The sequence below is a fragment of the Carcharhinus amblyrhynchos genome, chromosome 27 (assembly GCF_965287045.1).
Source record: "Carcharhinus amblyrhynchos chromosome 27, sCarAmb.v2.hapA, whole genome shotgun sequence".
Classification (NCBI taxonomy): domain Eukaryota; kingdom Metazoa; phylum Chordata; class Chondrichthyes; order Carcharhiniformes; family Carcharhinidae; genus Carcharhinus; species Carcharhinus amblyrhynchos.
The window spans coordinates 3,694,734-3,715,398 of NC_137350.1; the positions used below are offsets into that span (position 1 = coordinate 3,694,734).

General features: G+C 42.1%; 1 protein-coding gene across 1 annotated transcript in view; it reads right to left on the reverse strand.

Annotated features, from left to right (window-relative positions):
* The window catches only part of tlk2 (tousled-like kinase 2), a 159,145-nt gene that overhangs the window by 23,676 nt on the left and 114,804 nt on the right, over nucleotides 1–20,665 (reverse strand). The window contains exons 15-18 of the mRNA XM_080213883.1: nucleotides 18,952–19,043; nucleotides 9,943–10,032; nucleotides 7,730–7,899; nucleotides 2,969–3,107 (exon numbers count right to left, since the gene is read on the reverse strand). Coding sequence (XP_080070009.1) covers nucleotides 2,969–3,107; nucleotides 7,730–7,899; nucleotides 9,943–10,032; nucleotides 18,952–19,043 — 491 coding nt within the window. The remainder of the gene's footprint in view (nucleotides 1–2,968; nucleotides 3,108–7,729; nucleotides 7,900–9,942; nucleotides 10,033–18,951; nucleotides 19,044–20,665) is intronic.

The following is a 20,665-nucleotide window of genomic DNA, read 5'->3' on the forward strand; positions in this document are numbered from 1 at the left end:
TGTCTTGTCATATTTCATTTCTTCCATCATTAGCATCACAAGCCACAGCTCAAGAAGGTTCTCCTAGTTTCTCAGGACCTATCCAGTTAAAAAATGGTAACAATTATTGACCAGGATGGAGAAGATGCATTGCATTGGCTTCCAGGTAACATATACAATTTTTAATGCTGACTGAAGGGAATCTCTTCACTTTTGTTGTAACATTGGTGAAAGGAACCCATCTGGCAATACTTTCTACCATTGATGACTTGCCTGAGCCAATAACTCTCCAGCTTCTTCAGCTATTGGAAAATGATTCTGCGCTGATTACAAGTGTGATTGGTGCACACTACTGCATAAAAACACTTAGAATTCACATTAGTAAAGTGTGGTTCACAGCAAACCACAGTCAAATGAAATATTTATAATGATTAGCAAACCTAATCTCAATACCAACATGGAGATAAATTAACCTTCCGTGTTTCAGAACAGTTCAGCTTGACAGTCTTGTCCATCAGACCCACCTTCAACTCCCTTGACCTTATTCCAATAAACTGCTGACAACCAAACCTCTGCTCCTGGTCCCCAAGTTAGGCAATATTGTCAATGTTTCTCTCTTTTCAGACGTCATCCCTCTCTCCTTTAATTCTGCTGCCATACCCCTTTTCCTCAAAAAATAATCCTCAACCACACTATTCTTGTAAACTATCACCCCATCTCCCTTTTCCCTTCAATGTACTTGAATGTATTGCTGCTGCCCAAATTTATGCCTGTCTTTCTCTGAACTCCACATTCAAATCTCTCTGATCAGAATTCTACCCAGGCCACAGTGCCAAACCAGCTATTACTGAAGTCACAGACGATGTCCGACGTAATGGGGCAGCACAGTGGTTAGCATTGCTGCCTCTCAGCTCCAGGAACCCGGGTTTGATTCCAGCCTCGGGTAACTGTCGTGTGTGGAGTTTGCACATTCTCCCAGTGTCTGTGTGGGTTTCCTCTGGATGCTCTGGTTTCCTCCCACAGTCCAAAGATGTGTGGGTTAGGTTGATTAGCCAAGCTAAATTGTCCCTCATTGTCATGGGGGGGGCGAGCAAGGTAAATACCTGGGGCTACAAGGAGAGGGTCTGGTGGGATTGTTGTTGGTGCAGGCTCGCTGGGCCAAATGGCCTCCTTCTGCATTGTAGGGATTTTATGATTCTGACAAAGCAAAATGATCCCTCCTTGTCTTTCTTGACCTATCTGCAGCCTTTTACCAGGCTATCCTCCAATGTTTCTCTACTGTCAGCTAGCTGGATGAAACTGTTTATTATCTGGTTCCATTCTTTTCGGTGGCACAGTGGTTAGCACTGCTGCCTCACAGCTCCAGGGACTCGGGTTTAATCCCCGGTTTGGGTCACTACCTGTGTGGAATTTGCACGTTCTCCTTGCGTCAGCGTGGGTTTCCTCCGGGTGCTCTGGTTTCCTCCCACAGGCCGAAAGATGTATTGGTTAGGATGCATTGGCCATGCTAAATTCTCCCTCAGTGTACCCGAACAGGCACCGGAATGTGGCGACTAGGGGATTTTCACAGTAACTTCATTGTTGTGTTAATGTAAGCCTATTTGTGACATTAATAAACTTTAAAGTTTAAATATCACTTCTCATACTGTTGTTACCTCTGGCATTCTCCGAGGATCCATCCTTGGCTCCAAAAACAGTTAATTTTCACATGCACACTGATAACATCCAGCCCTCAACATCGTCCCGCTTGACTCCAACATTACTGCTTAATTATCAGATGGCTTGTCTGACATCCAGTACTGGACGAGTTGAAAACATTCTCCAGTTAAATATTGGGAAGATTGAAGACGTGGTTTTCAATCCCCCAAAATCCATTCCCAGACCACCGGTTCCATCCTGCTCTCTGACAACAGTCTGGAGAACATTCACAACCTTGGTGTCACGTTTGATCACAAGATGAGCTTCTGACCACACATTCGCACCTACTTCTATCTTTGCAACATTGCCTGACTTCACTTATCTCCAATCACCTGCTGCTGAAACCCTGATTGATGGATTTGTTACCTCTGGACTTGACTATTCCAACACAATCCTGGATAGACTCTACCATCTACTTCCTAAAACCCTAATCCAAAACTCTACTCCCAATGTCTTAACTCTCACCAAGTCCTGTTCACCCATCTCCTCTTTCTCACTGAAATGTAATATCCTATTCAAGCAATGTCTTGATTTTAAACTTCTCATTTTGAATTTCAGATCCTGCCATGGGCTTGCCCCTCTCCATCTCCAATCTCTTGCTGTCTCACAGTCCTCCAAGACATCTGTGCATGTCTAGTCCTGACCTCTCGTGCATCCAAAGATGTGTGGGTTAGATTGATTGGCCATTCTAAATTGACCCTTAGTGTCAGGGGGATTAGACAGGTTACGGGGATAGGGCATGGGTGGAATTGTTGCTGGTGCAGGCTTGATGGACCAAATGGTCTCCTTTTGCACTGCAGGGATTCTATGATCCCCAATTTTAATTGCTCCACCATCAATGGCTGTGCCTTGATTTGGGTAGGCCCCAAGCTCCAGAATTCCCTCCCTAAGTACCTCTACCTATCTTTCCTTCTTTAAGAGGCTCTTTAATATCTACCTCTTTGACCAAATGTTTGGACCTTATATGATCTTGTATGGCTTGATGTCATTTTTGTTTTATAATGTTCTTATGAAATGCCTCTGGACATTTCATTATGGTAAATCTGTTGCTTCAGCCTGCTATGGTATCAGTAGAATCAATTCCTGTCCAGGTGCCACAGGTCTGCCTGTACAGGAAGGTTCCCAACAGTGGCGTATGAAGGAAGCTGCAACATGCAACAAGTGACATTGGAATACAAGCACTAAATTAGCAGAACTGAACTTCACATTCAATTTAGCCTGGGTTTCAGTTTAGGCCACGTCCAGTGGAAACACCCGAGGAGCCAGCGAGCAGCTTGTGGGGTGACCTCACCAGTAAGTGCCTGCTCCCTGCGACGTGAGTTCCATCCCATCTACTGAATTGTAGCTGTCATCATCCATGATTTTAGACAACCCGAAGTCTGTGATCTTTATTTCTCCACACGCCGTTCCATTCACCAGAAGAATGTTACCTGTGAAAGCATAAAAATTTAATCCTGGCAGCCAGCAAGAAAGCATTAAAACTCGCTGCCAACACTCAACTGCAAATGCAGTTTCTAAATCCATTAAAGTCCTCATTTACTTTGTATTCCGTCAACTGGCTGAAAAGTTAGAATACTTATTTGGGCAGCACAATACTGGGCTGCTCTGCACATCTCACAAACCAATTCCTTTGAGACTTCAAAAGAACTTTAAAACAAAAAAAATCAAATAAACTAAGGTAGCTTCAAACCCACCTGAAAAAAAGGCAAATTAATTAAACTAGAAACAATCTGTGACATCTGGGATCTACTTCAGTCTGTCCTTCGTCCTCTTGTGCCAGGTAATGTCCTCCACGTCCCCGGCTCCATTGCCGAGTACAATCACTGCTCTGCAGAGCTGTTCGCCATCCTTCAGAGCCATTGCACAGGCAGGTCCCACCTCCCAGCCACACACACACTGCTAACTGCCTGTTCCCAGGCACAAAACCTTCCCTCAGCACTGCCTGCTTTTATTACACCCTTTCCTGCTCAATTCAAAGCTGCTTAAATTATAAATAAGCTCATAGCTGTTCAAAGTTACCCAAGGTCATGATAAGGAATAGAAGCAGGGATTGTTCATTCAGTTCATTGTATCTGCTCTGCCATTCAATACATCACGGCTGATCTGACTGTGGCCTTAACTCCATTCTCTTGCCTGACCCCATGATGGGAGGGGGAGGGGGGGTAGTATAAAATTCTTAGCATGAACCCCTTCATTTTAGTTTTACTATAATAAGCAGACTAGGCTAAGGTGCCTTATAATACAGTGAGAATTCACAATATGCCCGGAACAAAATATGCAAAGATATTATAAACTACAAAGATATTATAAACTGTACAATCACAAAGTAACCAAGTATTATAAGCTTAAATTGTATTTCCGATATATATGTGTTGTGCACCCTGGCCAACTTTGTTCTGAATGCAGCATAATGGGAAACACAGTGCTAGACTGGCCAAATTATTTTAATACAATGGAGCACAAAGGCAGCTTCCGTTATCTATTTTTTTGGAAATGCGAAAGGCAAGTTTAATAGGTCTGCTATTTAAGGGAGTAAATTTGTCCGTGGTTAGAGAGGCTGGAGCAGATAAAAGAGGCCCCTGTTCCAGCAAAACTAACTCCTTTCTCAAATTAAAATCACAGCATGTTAACTATGGCCTTGGACACTAGTAATGATGTGGGTCAGGTTTCCTAGGTAAAAGGGAAAGGAACTTACAGGGAAATAAACTACTAATTTCCTATTCCTGTTGACAGGTGGAACGCCATTGGCTAAGGTAATAATGTTGAATATTGTGATTGGGCCCTTCAGTCTGACTGACAAGACTGGGTGGGATATCGAAATGTTCACACTAATAAAATAATTTTACCTTGTAATATTAGCTCAGAGAGGGCAGTTAACCCTTATTGACTGTGTCTCTCTCGATGCATAAGCAAATAAATTCCTTTTCGTTCTTTATACTGTCTTTGTATTGGTTGAGGTTCAACAAATATTGAGCACCCAGGGGGACACCTGAGAACCTCTTAAACCCTGTAACTCTCAACTCCTTTGTCAATCATAAATCTGTTGAACTTAAGCCTTGGATATGCTCCAATGGTCTAATCTCCACTCGTCTCTGTGGAAGAGAGTTCCAATGATGAACGGCCCTCTGAGGGAAGACATTCCTCCTCAAGTATATAAACCAAAACTGTACATAGTACTCTACGTGGGGGTCTCAGCATTGCTCTGTATAGAGCAAGATTCCCCTAATTCATCCCCTTGAAATAATGGGCAACATTCCATTTGACTTTCTACTTACTTGCTGTACCTATATGCTAACTTGATTCATGTACAAGGATACCCAAATGGGGCCGTGGAAACTATTGGATATTTGTTCAAAGCTGGGGCTGAAAGACCTCCTTCTATGCTTAATAATTCAACACTACATTTGACAGATATCAGATTATTGAAAAACACTATTTCTTAACTCATTCATGGGATGTGGGTATCACTTGCGAGGCCAGTATTTATGCCTAAGCCCAACTGCCGTTGAATAGAATAGCTTGCCAGGCCATTTCAAGAGTCAACCACATTGCTGTGGATCTGAATCACATATAGGCCAGACCGGGTAAGGATGGCAGATTTCCTTCACTAAAGGACATTTTATTCAGCGGGTGGGTTTTTATGACAATCGACAATGATTTTGTGGTAATCTTTAGCCTTTTAATCACAGGTTTTTAAAAAAATTGAGCTCCAATTTCACCAGCTGGTATGGTGGGATTTGAACCCAAGTCCCCAGAGCATTGCCCTGGGTCTCTGGATTACTAATCCAGTTGTCACTTGTAAACAGTGTTTGGTGTTTCCGTACATTTAGGGTGATTTTGGAAAGGAGTGCACAAAGTGTGTTTCAGCCTTTCCGTTAGCTAGAAAAGCTGAATTCCAATCCATCAAGGGCACTAAAGCAGGCTGAATTAATTTGACACTGACAAACTAACCTAAATTAGAATGTTTCAATTCCATTACTTTGGGTTAAATAGATCTGATAAATTAAATGGCAATATCACCAATTCTGCTGAATCTCTTTACTGTAATAACATTCTGTTTTTTAATCTCCCTGCCAAAGCGGACCACACATGTTCTCAAATTATACTCTGCCAATTTTTACCCCCTTACTTAATATCTCCTTAAATGCCTGCCACTAGTTCTCTGCCATCTTACCTTTGCATGTATTTTTTCATTCCACTTTAGTCAACTGTGTCTTTACAAACTTAAATAAAGGCAATTACAATAGTATAGTCATCTCAGACCTAAACTGAATGTTATCATGTTATGATCACTCTTGTCTACATTAGATGATCAATGACAGATGTTTTCTCAAATTTGTATATTTAAACATATACTTGTCATATTGTCTTTATTTTAATCTTTCCTACTTGAATATAGGTGTTCAAAATCATGGGGTTTGGACAGAGTAGATAGGGAGAAGCTCTTCCCATTGGTGGAGTGTTGAGAAACAGAAGACAATGATTTGAAGAGAATGGTAAAATGTGACACAAGAGAAAAAGTTGCTTCTGAATGAATGGTTAAAGCTTGGAATGTGTTGCCAGAGAGCGGGGTGGGGATTGAGGACACAACTGGGGCTTTTAAAAGGTAACTGGATAATTATCTGAAGAGAAAGTATTTGCTGTGATACCGGAAAAGGACAGGGGACTGGGACTAGCGAAGTTGCTACTGCAGAGAGCTGGTGCAGATGCAAAAAAATTGAATGACTTCCTTCTGTGCTGTAACCATTCTATGATTCTATAATGTTTTCCACTGAGCTTATCTTGATTCATGTGATAAAATAGCTGCCTCCGAATTTTAAAACAGCAGAGAAATTCTTTATTCAAGAATTATTTTACAGGCAGAATTTGCTTGACTGCAAATTCATGGTCGGTCTCTATTGCGTATGTTTCAGAACATAAGTAAGGGGAATTGGGTGATATTACCGCTTAATTTATCAGATCTAGGTAAACCAAAATAATGAAATAAAAACAATCTAAATTAGGTTAGTTTGTCTGTATCAAATTAGTTTAGCATGTTTTTATGTCCCTGATGAGTTACATTGGAATTCAGCTTTTGAGCTAAAGCAATGGCACATCTTTCCAAAAATCACCCTATTGTGCAGAAAGCTGCTCACGATGGGAGATTATGAATGGTTTTCGATAGTCTGTATCTGTCAAGACTGGAAGGGAAGCAGACCATTCAGCCCATTGTGCCCAAGCTTCAGCAGAGTTATCCAATAGTTCTCATGTGCCCTTTCTTTCCCCTTAGCTCTCCCTCCCCCACCACCAAAGATTAGAACTATTCCAGCTGAAAGGAACTCCATCGAACCAATATACTCAACATGAAATGGCACGATAACAGGTACAAACTCTATATAGACAATATTATCCAGCGTTTAACAAATACAATTCTTCTTCTGAATTCAACATGTATGTGTAGGGAGGGAGGGAGGGGAATGGAAATGCGAAATGAATTATAGGAAATAGTATTCTTTGCCGAAATTAGATTGTGAAAATTTCAACACTGATTTCAATAAAGAATTTGCATTGTGTACATGGACTTTGTCAGGAATCTTTTACAGACGTTCTAGAATTTGTTTGAAAACAACTGGTACAATATTCTCAGTAGGTCAATTTGTTCCCTGTTTCAAAGAACTTAGACAAAACATTCTATGGAGGAACAGACTGTTCCTAGTGAAGATGCCCCTTAATGACTATTAATAGAACATAGAACATTACAGCGCAGAACAGGCCCTTCAGCCCACGATGTTGCGCCGACCAGTTAAAAAACAATGACCCACTAACCTAAACCAATCCCTTTTCGTCCATAAACCTGTCCACAGACCTCTTAAACGCCCCCAAACTAGGCGCATTTACAACTGCAGCAGGCAGGGCATTCCAATCCCTCACCACCCTCTGGGTAAAGAACCTACCCCTGACATCTGTCCTATAACTACCCCCCCTTAGTTTAAAGCCATGCCCCCTCGTGCTAGATTTTTCCATCAGAGGAAAAAGGAAAAAAATGGGACAGATCATCAAGAGAAAGACATACCTGGCTTAAGGTCGTAGTGGATGATGGGGGGCTTGATCTCATTCAGGTATTTCAAAGCATTGACCACCTGCATGATGATGGACCGCCCTTCCTTTTCTGACATTAACTTGTGCTGTTTCAGGTAGAAATCCAGGTCGTTACCTTCACAGTATTCTAACACCGTACAAAACCTGAGGAACAAGACCAGGACATTACTTCACACAACTTTGTTTCCTTCTGGCCTCCATCCACTGCCAAGAATTTTTTTTTTACATAAGCTCTGGTATTTCCACTTGGAATCAGTTGGGCCTCACTTTACGAAGATAACAGAAAATGCACTGTTTGGCACGGGGAGCCACGATGGAATTTTCAATGCTTTTGTCACATATGAATCTCATCTTGCCAAAGTGAAAAGCAGAGCTAATTCCTTGCTCAGTTTCCTCTCAGGCCAGGGAAGATTTATTACATGACAAAGCTATAGTCTGTGGTCCAGTGTGGAAGCAATAAAACCTATCAAAATTCTGGATGATGCACAACTCAAGAATTGGAGCAAAATGTCACCTCCTAGATTGCTAGTCAGCTTTCCTTCTCCTATATATTTTGTTACTCAGCTGAAAGAGGACGGCGCACCACTTGGTGAACTTTGGCATCTCTTCCAAAATGGAGGGGGGGTGGGGGGGAGGGTGGTGGGGGTTGGGGGTTGGGTCTTGGGTCAACTTTAAAAACAGATCAGGATTAAGAAGCCGTGACTCTCGAGGCTGGAAGTTCTGCTGATCGAGCTATTGCCAAGTTGTTTCAAACAAATTCTGCTGCATAGATAATGGGTGCTACCAAGCAGAAAGAAGTTCAATTATTGAAAAAAAGTTTTGCACTCAGCTAGCAAATAATCTGATGGGTTCACAAACCCTCATGTTCAGGGTACACTAACTGATAAAAACTTGTGCTTCTAAAATGCAATTATATGGGTACTTTTTTGCCAATCCCTTCAATCAAGGGACCTTTTAACCACAAACAGCACCTATTACTATGGACAGAAATATGGCAATCTGTGCTTCAACAACTGACAAAGTAATCTGGATGATAAAGATTTAACAGCTGTTTAAACAATAGTGTCAGCACAATATTTTCCATGTGCTGTGTCCAGGGCCACGTTATTTGCCTCTGCAGTCTAAAGAATGTTAAACATCACGCAACTCCTGAAAAAAATAATGTGCAGTATTCAACAGCAGCGTGCAGCTAAAGCAAATGACAAAATGGAGTGCAACCCATACTTCTGCTGAATGAATTAGCTTAAGTTTCTGAACAAGTAATTTAAACTCATTTTCTACAGATTACCTAGCAGGAAGCTTCCTTTACTGATTAAGAAGCCAGCAAGTTGGCTCGTCCAATGTCGATGTCAAGCTAAGACTTGGTCAAAAGCACTTTAGCCACATGTACAAATCACCATAAAACTTGTTTGAGCTACATGGCAACTAAAACCCCAGACACTGTCTCAGCATTAAGGCAGCAACTGATTAAATATTAAAACTAGAGCTCACTTAAAGGGACAGAACTGACTTGGTAGTGCACTTCTGTTCATAATCTTTTTGAAGGGAGAAGTGATACTTCCACTGTAAATTTCTTTGATGTTGTGTGCATTTCTGACAGACGCACTTAAGTAATGTCTCCCCCTCATGTAGCTTGTTGGGGTCAAGTGACCGAGTAGTTACTAGGCTTGGGTGGAGCCATTTCCTCTCGGTGTTTAATACAAAGCTTCTCCTGGCAAAGTAGATTACCAGAGCAGCCCATCAGAGATACGTTAAAGGCTGTTGTGGCAATTACTTTAAATAAAACTAAATGGCAGAAATTTGAAGCAAGACTTTTGCCTCAGTAGATAGAGAATTTGTGGGTACGTGACGGAACAAAAAGCACTGTTGTAATCATTTCAATACATAATTGGCGTGAAACATTGCTCTGCCAGGTGACTGAACCCATAGATGCATAAGACAACATTGTAAAAAGTCTGACAACACCTGACGAAGGGGCTAACCCGAAAGCTTGTGAGTTTACTATCAAATAAATCGGTTGGACTAAAACCTGGTGTTGTCAGACTTTTTACTGTGTTTACCCCGGTCCAACGTCGGCATATCCACATTAAGGCAACATTCACAGATTACAGATTCACCCACAAGCAACCTAGGGAATCATTTGATGTATAATAAGAACACACTGTAACTCAAGGGAAAAACACTTACGAGTCTGTGTCTAATGAAAAATAGTCATAGAGTCTGACTATCCTGGGATGATCCAGCTCCTTGTGAATTCTATACTCTCTGCACGCATGTCTGCGAACAAACCAGAAACATCGTGAGACAATATGCACCCAGCCTAGATCACTGTGGGGGAAGAAAGTTACACCAACCCCCAGGTACGTGGCAAATTAACCTTTTCAGGATGAGACAAGCAATTTTTGCATGGAGAACCAGGGAAAAGAAAAGTTCTATGGTTTCACTCATTATTTAACATATAAGCTGCACTTACAACCCAAAATTATACAATTAAATGTATATGAAGAAACCCAGATGCAGGAATGGAAAAAACAGATAAATCAGAAACTTGTGTTGTTTAACATTGTTCATATCTAATGTACTGAAATACCTGAGGTTGGATACATTTATGTCACTAATGGTATAAAAGTCTTTCCAAAGAAATTGAAAAGGGATCATTTAAATTTTGTTATTAAACAAACTGCACAAGAACCCAATAAGTTTAGCGAACATTCAGAAGACTGTACAAGTCAAGAATCATCCTCCTGCCCTATTGCACTAAGCATCATCATTAGAATGGATGAACTGTAAATCATAGAACAGAAACCCTACTGAGCAGGAGATCATTTGGTCCTTTGAATCAGCACTGACCCACCTATCTTTTAATCTTACCCAGGCCCTATCCCTGTAACCCCACATATTTACCACACTAGTCCCCTCTAACCTACATATCTTTGGGCTGTGGGAGGAAACCAGAACACGTGGAGGAAACCCATGCAGACACGGGGAGAATGTGCAAACTCCATACAGACAGTCACCCAAAGCCGGTATTGAGCCCAGGTCTCTGGTGCTGTGAAGCAGCAGTGCTAATCACTGTGCCACTCAATGCCATGCATACTGTGCTCAAGATGTGGTCTCATCAAGCCTTATATTAACCACTGTAAGACTTCTTTGCTTTTATACTTCAATCCTGTTTTATTAAAGATTAAAAACCAACATGCTAATTGCTTTTCCTAAACGCTTGCTGTACCTGCATGTTAACTTTATATGATTTGTATACAAAAACACCCTGACAATTCTGAGTGACAACATTTCCCGATCTCTCACCACTTCAAAAATTCTTCATTATGGATGGCTTCACATTTCATAAATGACCTGGATGAGGAAGTGGAGGGATGGGTTAGTAACGATATGAAGGTTGGTGGTGTTGTGGATAGTCTGGAGGAATGTCAGAAGTTGCAGCGTGACATAGATAGGATGCAAGACTGGACGGAGAAGTGGCAGATGGACTTCAACGCGGATAAATGTGTAGTCGTCCATTTTGGCAGGACCAATGGGATGCAGGAGTACAATATCAAGGGTAGGAGTCTGAGCTGTGTTGAAGAGCAGAAGGATCATGGGGTCCAGGTCCACAGAACTCTTAAATTGGCCTCGCAGGTGGGGGATGTGGTCAAGGCGGCTTATGGTGTACTGGCCTTCATTAATCAAGGGATTGAGTTTAGGAGTCGGGAGGTAATGCTGCAACTTTATAAGACCCTTGTCAGACCCCACTTGGAGTACTGTGCGCAGTTCTGGTCGCCTCACTACAGGAAGGATGTGGAAGCTATTGAGAGGGTGCAGAGGAGATTTACAAGGATGTTGCCTGGATTGAGAGGCATGCCTTATGAAGATAGGTTGAGGGAGCTAGGTCTCTTCTCCCTGGAGAGATTAAGGTTGAGAGGCGACCTGATAGGGGTTTATAAAATGTTGAGAGGAATAGATAGGGTGGATTCTCGGAGGCTATTTCCCAGGGCTGAAATGGTTGCTACGAGAGGACACAGGTTTAAGGTGCTGGGAAGCAAGTACAGAGGAGATGTTAGGGGTAAGTTTTTCACTCAGAGGGTAGTGAGTGAGTGGAATTGGCTGCCATCGGTGGTGGTAGAGGCGAACTCGCTGGGGTCTTTTAAAACTTCTGGATGAGTATATGGGATCTATTGGCATTGGGAGTTACAGATAGTTCTATGGCTTAGTAGGTATAGACGTGATCGGCACAACTTGTGGGCCAAAGGACCTGTTTGTGCTGTAGTTTTCTATGTTTCTCCACATTATCTTCTATTGTCATGTTTTTCCTACATAATTTGTTAAAATCCATTTGCAGCCTCTTTTTGGCTTCCTCAGTTTGCTTTTGCATTTAAATTGACATCAGAAAACTTGGATCCATTACACTCTATCCCCTCATCTAAGTCATCTAAACGGTGAGAAATTGCAGAGCACCGTGTTCCAGTAGGATCTGGATGTTCTAGTGCATGAATTGCAAAAGACTAGAAAGCTAATAGAAAGTCAAAGTTATGATTCGGTTGTATAGTATACTTGATGAGACCACATTTGGAATACTGTGTGTAGTATTGGTCTCCTTACTGAAGGAAAAATGTAAATGCATCAGAAGCAGTTCAGAAGAGGTTTACTAAACGAATACCAGGAATGGATGGGTTGTCTTACGAGGAAAGGTTGGACAGACTAGGGCTGTACTCACTGGAGTTTAGACGAGTAAGAGGCAACTCGATTGAATCATAAAATCAGGAGGAATTTTGACAGGGTCAATGTGGAGAAGATGCTTCCTCTTGAGGGAGAATTCAGCCCAGAGGTTTAAAAGTAAGGGATCACCCACTTGAGAGAGAGAGGAGAATTTCTGAGTGTTTTGGAAGTGCCTCCCTCAAGAGGCAATGGAAACAGAGTCTTTGAATGTTTTCAAAGCAGAGGTAGAGAGATGTGTGGTAAGCAAGGGGTGAAAGGTTGCTGGAGTTGGTGGGAGGTTACAATCAATCAGCCATGATCTTACTGAATGGCAGAGCAGGCTCAAAGGGCTGAGTGACCTACTCCTGCTCCTAGTTTGCATGACACTGACAAAGACTGTAATTAGCCAAGGTCCAAACATTGACCTTTACAGTTCCACAGTATTTACAGCCAGAAAACCTGAAAATCACCTGTTTATTATTTCTACTCTGTTTCATGCCCATTAAGAAATGATCAATCTATACATTATACCTAATGCCTTAACTTTATGGAATATCCTTATGTGTGCCTCCTTATTAAAAACATTTTAAAAATCCAAAAACACTGCTTCTGCTGGTTTCCCCATCAGTTATACCCTTAAAAAGTTTGGGATGTGTTAAACATAGAACATAGAACCCTACAGTGCAGAAACAGGCCCTTCGGCCCATCGAGTCTGCACCGACCACAATCCCACCCAGGCCCTATCCCCATATCCCTACACATTTACTCGTTAATCCCTCTAACCTACACATCCCAGAACACTAAGGGGCAATGTTAGCATGGCCAATCAACCTAATCTGCACATAGAACATAGAACACTACAGCACAAACAGGCCCTTCGGCCCACGAGTTGCGCCGATCACATCAACACCTACCAACCTACAGACCTATCTATAACCCTCAATCTCATTAAACCCCATATACTCATCCAGAAGTCTTTTAAAAGACCCCAGCGAGTTCGCCTCCACCACCACTGACGGCAGCCGATTCCATTCACTCACCACCCTCTGAGTGAAAAACTTACCCCTAACATCACTTCTGAACTTCCCTCCCTGCACCTTAAATCTGTGTCCTCTCGTAGCAACCATTTCAACCCGGGGAAATAGCCTCTGAGAGTCCACCCTATCTATTCCTCTCAACATTTTGTAAACTTCTATCAGGTCGCCTCTCAACCTTCGTCTCTCCAGGGAAAAGAGTCCCAGCTCCCTCAACCTATCTTCGTAAGGCATGCCTCCCAGTCCAGGCAACATCCTTGTAAATCTCCTCTGCACCCTCTCAATAGCTTCTACATCTTTCCTATAGTGAGGCGACCAGAACTGCGCACAATACTCTAAATGAGGCCTGACAAGGGTCTTATAAAGTTGCAGCATTACCTCCCGACTCCTAAACTCAAACCCTCGATTAATGAAGGCCAGTACACCATACGCCTTCTTGACCACCTCCTCCACCTGCGAGGCCGATTTAAGAGTCCTGTGGACCCGGACCCCAACATCTTTGGACTGTGGGAGGAAACTGGAATACCCGGAGGAAACTCATGCAGACATGAGGAGAATGTGCAAACTCCACACAGACAGTGACCCGAGCCGGGAATCAAACCCAGGTCCCTGGAGCTGTGAAGCAGCAGTGCTAACCACTGTGCTACCGTGCCGCCCAAACATGATTTCCTTTTCAGAAATCAAAGCTGGCTCTGTCCAATCATATTGATTCATTTTACTCAACAACTAGGCTTCAATCCCCCCTGGAACAGGTGAACAACACTTGATAGAAAATGGACTGTACATGGCTGCTGTGGCCACCGAATGATCAATGGCATTTCAATATCTCGCCTGGTTGTAACTGCAGAAACCCTGACCAAACCATGGAGTACGAAATAACATCTTGCACTCCACCCCATCAAGAGTGACAGCCTGGAATTACACTTACTTTCCAGTAAGTGTAATTACTGGACTGATTAGAGAACATGACACTAAAACTATGATGACAACTTATGCTCCTAAAGCCATACAAAAGAAGATGATCTAAGTTTCCCATCATCACATCCCTAATAATAGGTTATATCACTTTTGCTACTACTGATGTCAGGTTAAGTGCCTTGTACTTCTCCAGCTTTCTTTCTCCATCTTTCTTAAAATGCAAGGACAGTTCTTGAGTAGCAGGGACAGTTCTAGAATCTAGGAAATTCTGGAAGATGACCTACATCTGTCAACTTGGCATTCACCTCTTTTAAAACCTAAAACATCAGCTTTAGGGAATTTGGTAGTTTTTAAATACAGGTACAGTGTCACAAAATTGGCATCTACAGGACTGAGTCCATGCCAGTTTCAGGGTCAATTTGTTCAGGCTGGGTCAAGTCAAGAGTCGTTGACTGCTCAGCAGAAATGACAGGCAGGCAAAGTTAATAACTAATTGGAATGCCATCACACCGCACAAACCTGTGAATTATTTGACTCAGCTAATACTGATTAAAATTCATGCATAGGGGCTTTAAAAAAAAGCCCATTTGCAGATTGCCAGGTTTGCGACACTGTACTAAAAAAATTAAGGGAATAATTTTGTTACAAAGGTTAATATTCTCAACTCTCAGTTTCATTTTTCCAAATCAACACAATCTCACATCATGGTCCAAATGTGGCTTTGACACTGAATTTATTAACTTGACACACTAACTTTCATCCCTGTTATTTGTCTAGTTCTGTGGATCCAGCATCTTCTTGAAAGATGAGGGTGCAAAGTTCCCAAATTGTCTTTTTTTTGGTCACCATCCATCTAGCTTAGAAGACTGTACAGATAGTGAATCAATGAAAAGTATCTTTTATTTGTTGATTCTTAGGAAATTTGACCTCCCTAGCTGCTTAGCATTTATTGCCCAAGCCCAGTTGCCCTTGAAACTGAGTAGCTTGCTAGGTCATTTCAGAGAGCAGTTGAGAGTCAACCACATTGCTGTGGCTCTGGAGTCACAAGTAGGCCGGACTAAGGATGGCAGATTTCCTTCGCTAAAGGACATTAATGAACCAGATAGGTTTTTCTGACAATTGGCAATGATTTCGTGGTCTGAGCAGCAAAAATCCCAATGTAAAAGAATCTGTGGCCCAATGAAGTTCAAAGGATAAACAACAGGGGGAAAAATATCAAAAGGGTTTCTTTGTAGCTATCGCCCAATTTTGACACCTGCTGCACTCAGGTGATCCAGTCTACCTGGGTGCAGACTTGAGAAAATTGGCCCTATGATACTTTAGGAAATTTGTCCCAAAAGCACATGTATATAAGACAAAACTGATAAGCGATGGGAGGTGTTTTGTATCCACAAACAGAGACACTCATTGAATGATATCGTAGAATTCCTACAGTGCAGAAGGAGGTCATTCGGCCCATCGAGTCTGCACCAACCACAGTACATCCAGATCCTATTCCCCAAACTCCAAGCATTTACCCTGCTAGTCCCCCTGGCACTATGAGGAAATTTAGCATGGTCAATCCATCTAACCCGTACATCATTGGACTGTGGGAGGAAACGGAGCACCCGGAGGAAACCCACACAGGCACGGAGGATGTACAAACTCCACACAGACAGTGACCCAAGCTGGGAGTCAAACACGGGTCTCTGGTGCTGTGAAAAAGCAGTGCTAACCACTGTGCCACCCATATGGCCAAAAGTTAGTTTTTATATGCACTGTGGATTGTAAGCTGCTGCAGGATTGAAGTCTCACTCCACATAAAGCCAATGAACGCACACAAAGTGCCTTCCTGACCTAACGTGAGAAGTAGTGTGCAAAGATTCCTGCATCACAGAAAAGTAATTGAATGCATGCATGCAAATGTGAAAAACTGAAAATACACAGGTATATATACACACAGGTATATGTTATATAGTTTTAGTTAATGTTGCAGTTGTCATTAGAAAATGGCAAATCATATAAAGCTAGCAGGCCAATCCCAACCCCCTTCCTCCCCAACACAAATGCACACAAAAACAAATTGGTGTTAGCAAACGATTGTAACAGGATAACCTCAAATCTGAAAAATAAAAGATTTCGGTAGCTGCTGGTATGTCAGTCAACATTTGAAAATGGGTCTCCTTTGTTGAAATAGTGCCCCAAACAAAGCATACTTTTCTCTTTCAGAAAGTAATTGACGGTAACTGTGTATTTTCAGTTTTGTTTTAATTGCCGCTGGATACCAGTTCTACATTGCTCCAGTAAATAGTAAAATCACTCGAGACTGGTTAATCTGATTAATAATACAGATTCGTACAGGGCGGCACGGTAGCACAGTGGTTAGCACTGCTGCTTCACAGCTCCAGGGTCCTGGGTTTGATTCCCTGCTCGGGTCACTGTCTGTGTGCAGTTTGCATATTCTCCTCATGTCTGCATGGGTTTCCTCCGGGCGCTCCGGTTTCCTCCCACGATCCAAAGATGTGCGGGTTAGGTTGATTGGCCATGCTAAGAAATTGCCCCTTAGTGTCCAGGGATGTGTAGGTTAGAGGGATTAGTGGGTATAATATGTAGGGATATGGGGGTAAGGCCTGGGTGGGATTGTGTTCGGTGCAGACTCGATGGGCCGAAGGGCCTCTTTCTGCACTGTAGGATCCTATGATTCCCTACTGCCAAACAGAAGGACTCACTGTCACGTTTCCTAAATACATCAGTGATAAAAATTTGTGCAAATTTAGGTTGCAAAGGAAAAATGTACATGAAGCAGTTTTATTCCAGGCAGTGTTCCATGATTTTCTTATGATTCTTAAAAATATCTCCCACTTCAGCTCTCAGCCAGATGCTTTATAGTTACAAATCATTGCAAAACCAACAGAGAGACAACAAAGTGACATAAATAAAAATAAAAACACCTTAGAAAGCCCATGGTGCAGAACATATTTCTTAAGCAACCATGAAAGTACACTTGGAGAATGATTCCATCCTTCAGTATTTGCCAGCTCATAAAATGAAACAGTTTTGAATCGAATAGCATGAGCCCAGGGGAATACAGCTACGATGCAGAAAAATGAAAGGCTGCAACACATAAATCACAACTGGATAGGCGCAGCCAAGACTATGATTGACTTTCTTACAATGTATTCCATATGCTCCAGTGCACTTACAAGTCACCAGCTGATTACCAATTCAGCTTCTGTCTGATTATTTCTTCCCAGTCAACACTTAATCATCATGTGTATAAGAAACACCTTTTGGGCCAGTGCAAAAATAAAACAAAACAAATGCTTAAGTGGGATCACAGAAAGGTGAGTTACATCAAAGAGCAATTTTACTTGCAGCTGGCTCAGTATTGCAACTGGTAAGAGGGTACTTAGGAAACACCCTGCAACACCAATAAGGCACTGTATAATTCATGCAACTGTATTTTTCTTTTCTGAAATGAACACCAATACCTTTAAAACCAGTGATAGCTCTTATTGTTATCTGGAATCAAAATAAAAATTGGCTGTGCTGTGAGCCATGCTGGCATTAATTATGCAGTAAATAAAAGGACTGTCATCAAAACTGTAAGATTCTCATTTTTCATGGGACAATTAGGCTTGTAACTCTACTCCTTATTCCTTCATGGTTCAGAGAATTCTTGTCTTGTGTTGGTGTGGGTTCAAGTTCCACCCCAGAAACTTTTTATAAGCCAGGTGATATTCCCAATGCAGTACTGAGGGAGTGCTGAACCGTTGGAAGTGTTATCTTTTGGTTGAGGCACAAAACTGAGGCTCCGTCTGCCTTCTGAAGTGGACGTAAAAATTGCATGGTAAGACCAGCGGTGTTCTCCTTGGTGTCCTGATCAAGATTTATCCCTCAAACAATGCCACAAATACAGACTGTTTGATCAGTATCACATTGCTGTTTGTGGGACCTGGCTGCGTGCAAATTTGTTGCTGTGTTTCCGACGTTAGTACAGTGACTCACTCCCAAAACAAATCAAATGGCTGTAAAATGAGACATCCTGATGTTGTGAAAAGCACTATATACAGACCAGTTCTTTCTCTTTATGGGAAAGCTGCCCAGTGTGAACTGTTCGAAATCAAGGACCTGTGTAGGAAACCAGGGGTGAACCAACACCCCTGGAAGCATCACCAAATAAAGCTGTCAAGCAAACAACAATATTGTGGCAACAGGAACAGAAACAAGCTGGAAAATCTCAGCAGGTCAGACAGCATCTGTGGAGAGAGAATAGAGTCGTTTCTAGTCTTGATGATCTTTTGTCACAGCTTTGTCGTCAGCTTCAATGAGTTATCTAGGTTCTATTCTCTATGGCTCTATTCTCCCTCTCTATAGATGCTGTCAGGCCTGCTGAGATTTTCCAGCATTTTTCTGTTTTTGTTTCAGATGCCAGCATCCACAGTATTTTGCGTTTATCCGATTCTGTGGCCCTTGATCAAGTGTTACAAGAAGGGCTGGTGTAACTTTTGTACCAACAAGTAGAGAGCATAAGAGTTCTGATGCACAATGGGGCAGAACCCTTGTAACTTACTTGTGATAATTTTCTTTCTTTTCTTCCCGCCAGGTTTTATTTAACTGGTGAATCTTTACCGCTACGTATCTCTGTTCTTGTAGATCAAATGCCTATTAAAAAGATTCAAAACATGGAATGATTTCATCTCAAAACTGGACCAATCTTCTGAACAAATGTCATCACCAATAGTCAGTAGCAAGCATTTGTAGCCGCAGGAAGTCCAATTTAAAAACCAACCAATGCACATTCCTGTGCAGTAACTGCTTGAAACTAACTTCACTGCCAACGTAAAACAGAAGTTCTGTTCAGCTAAACCAGTTCATCCTCCAAGAATACAAACCCCACTAACTCCCCTTTAAAACACTGAATTAGTGAGTGCCTCAGCCTCAAACTGGCCTTCCTGAGAGTCCACTGCAATTGCTGATCACCCCATGGTAAAAGATCCTGGTATTTATCTTAAACTTGCTCCCTGAACTTGCGTTCCCTCTTTTCCACAGCCCCAGTACATCTGGCAATGTCTTCAACCTCTCTACATCTCACAGATTTCTACAAGGGCTCCTTGGAAACAGCCCACTCCAAAGAACTACTTCAAATATACAGACACCACAGTTCAGGAAACAGTGTGCATGGATGTGCACGTGGGAGTGGGAAGTATCTTATTACACTCTATATGGAACTCTGATGTGTGCCAACCTTTGCCACATGCAGCTGGATGTGTTTCATGTGGACAAAGTGTGCAATTGATTTCTAATCCTCATTGCTTGCTGCTACTTCTTTAAAGAAAAATTTGAGAACAAAATTAGTGGAATTATGGCAAAAATTTAACTGCTTTGAACGTGCACCAGTAATTGAAGTTAACATCTCAAATAATCAGCAATCCTAAGTACAGCAATGTCCCTTTTTAAAGCATTGCTCGTATTCAGTCTTCTGATGACAACACTGCTGTTCACATTTCAGAACTCAGATACATCTTCTAACAGACTGAATCACAGGTATTCCACTTTCACTTTCAGCTGACCACGAGGAGAACACTTGCTCAATAACCCTTTTCAGCATCAATTCACATTAGCATTTCTAGGCACAGAGCATGGTCAAATCAATCGTGCCACGCTCTCAGGCTGGATGTGTGATTTGGGAAAACGTACTCAATAGCTCAATTTGATTTCCATCACCCCAGCTTCGTGGATTTGAAGCAAAATCACAGTTATGGAGGAATAAGCAATTCAGTTCCCCAAGCCTGCTCCTGATCTTGTAATGAATCCATCCCTCAGGCATAACATGTAAAGATTAAATTGCACTGCAAAAATTAATAGCACAACACCATACAGGGTTTGCTTTGTCCACATTTACACAGAACACAGAAGCCCTAATGTAGAAGTAGGCCATTCGACCCATCGAGTGTGCACTGACCACAATCCCACCCAGCCCTACCCCCGTCTATTTATTCCAGCTAGTCCCCCTGACACTATGGGTCAATTTAGCATGACCAATCTACCTATCCCCAAATCTCTGGACTGTGGGAGGAAACCGGAGCACCCAGAGGAAACTCACGCACACAAGGGGAGAACATGCAAACTCCACACAGACAGTGGCCCAAGTCGGGAATCGAACTGGGTGAGGCAGCAGTGCTGCCCCAATTTAATTGTGACAAACTGGTAAAAATTGGGAAACATAGAAATGCAAGGATACATATCAGTCTGCTTTCTGCTGGCTAGAAGAGTTTTAGTGAAAT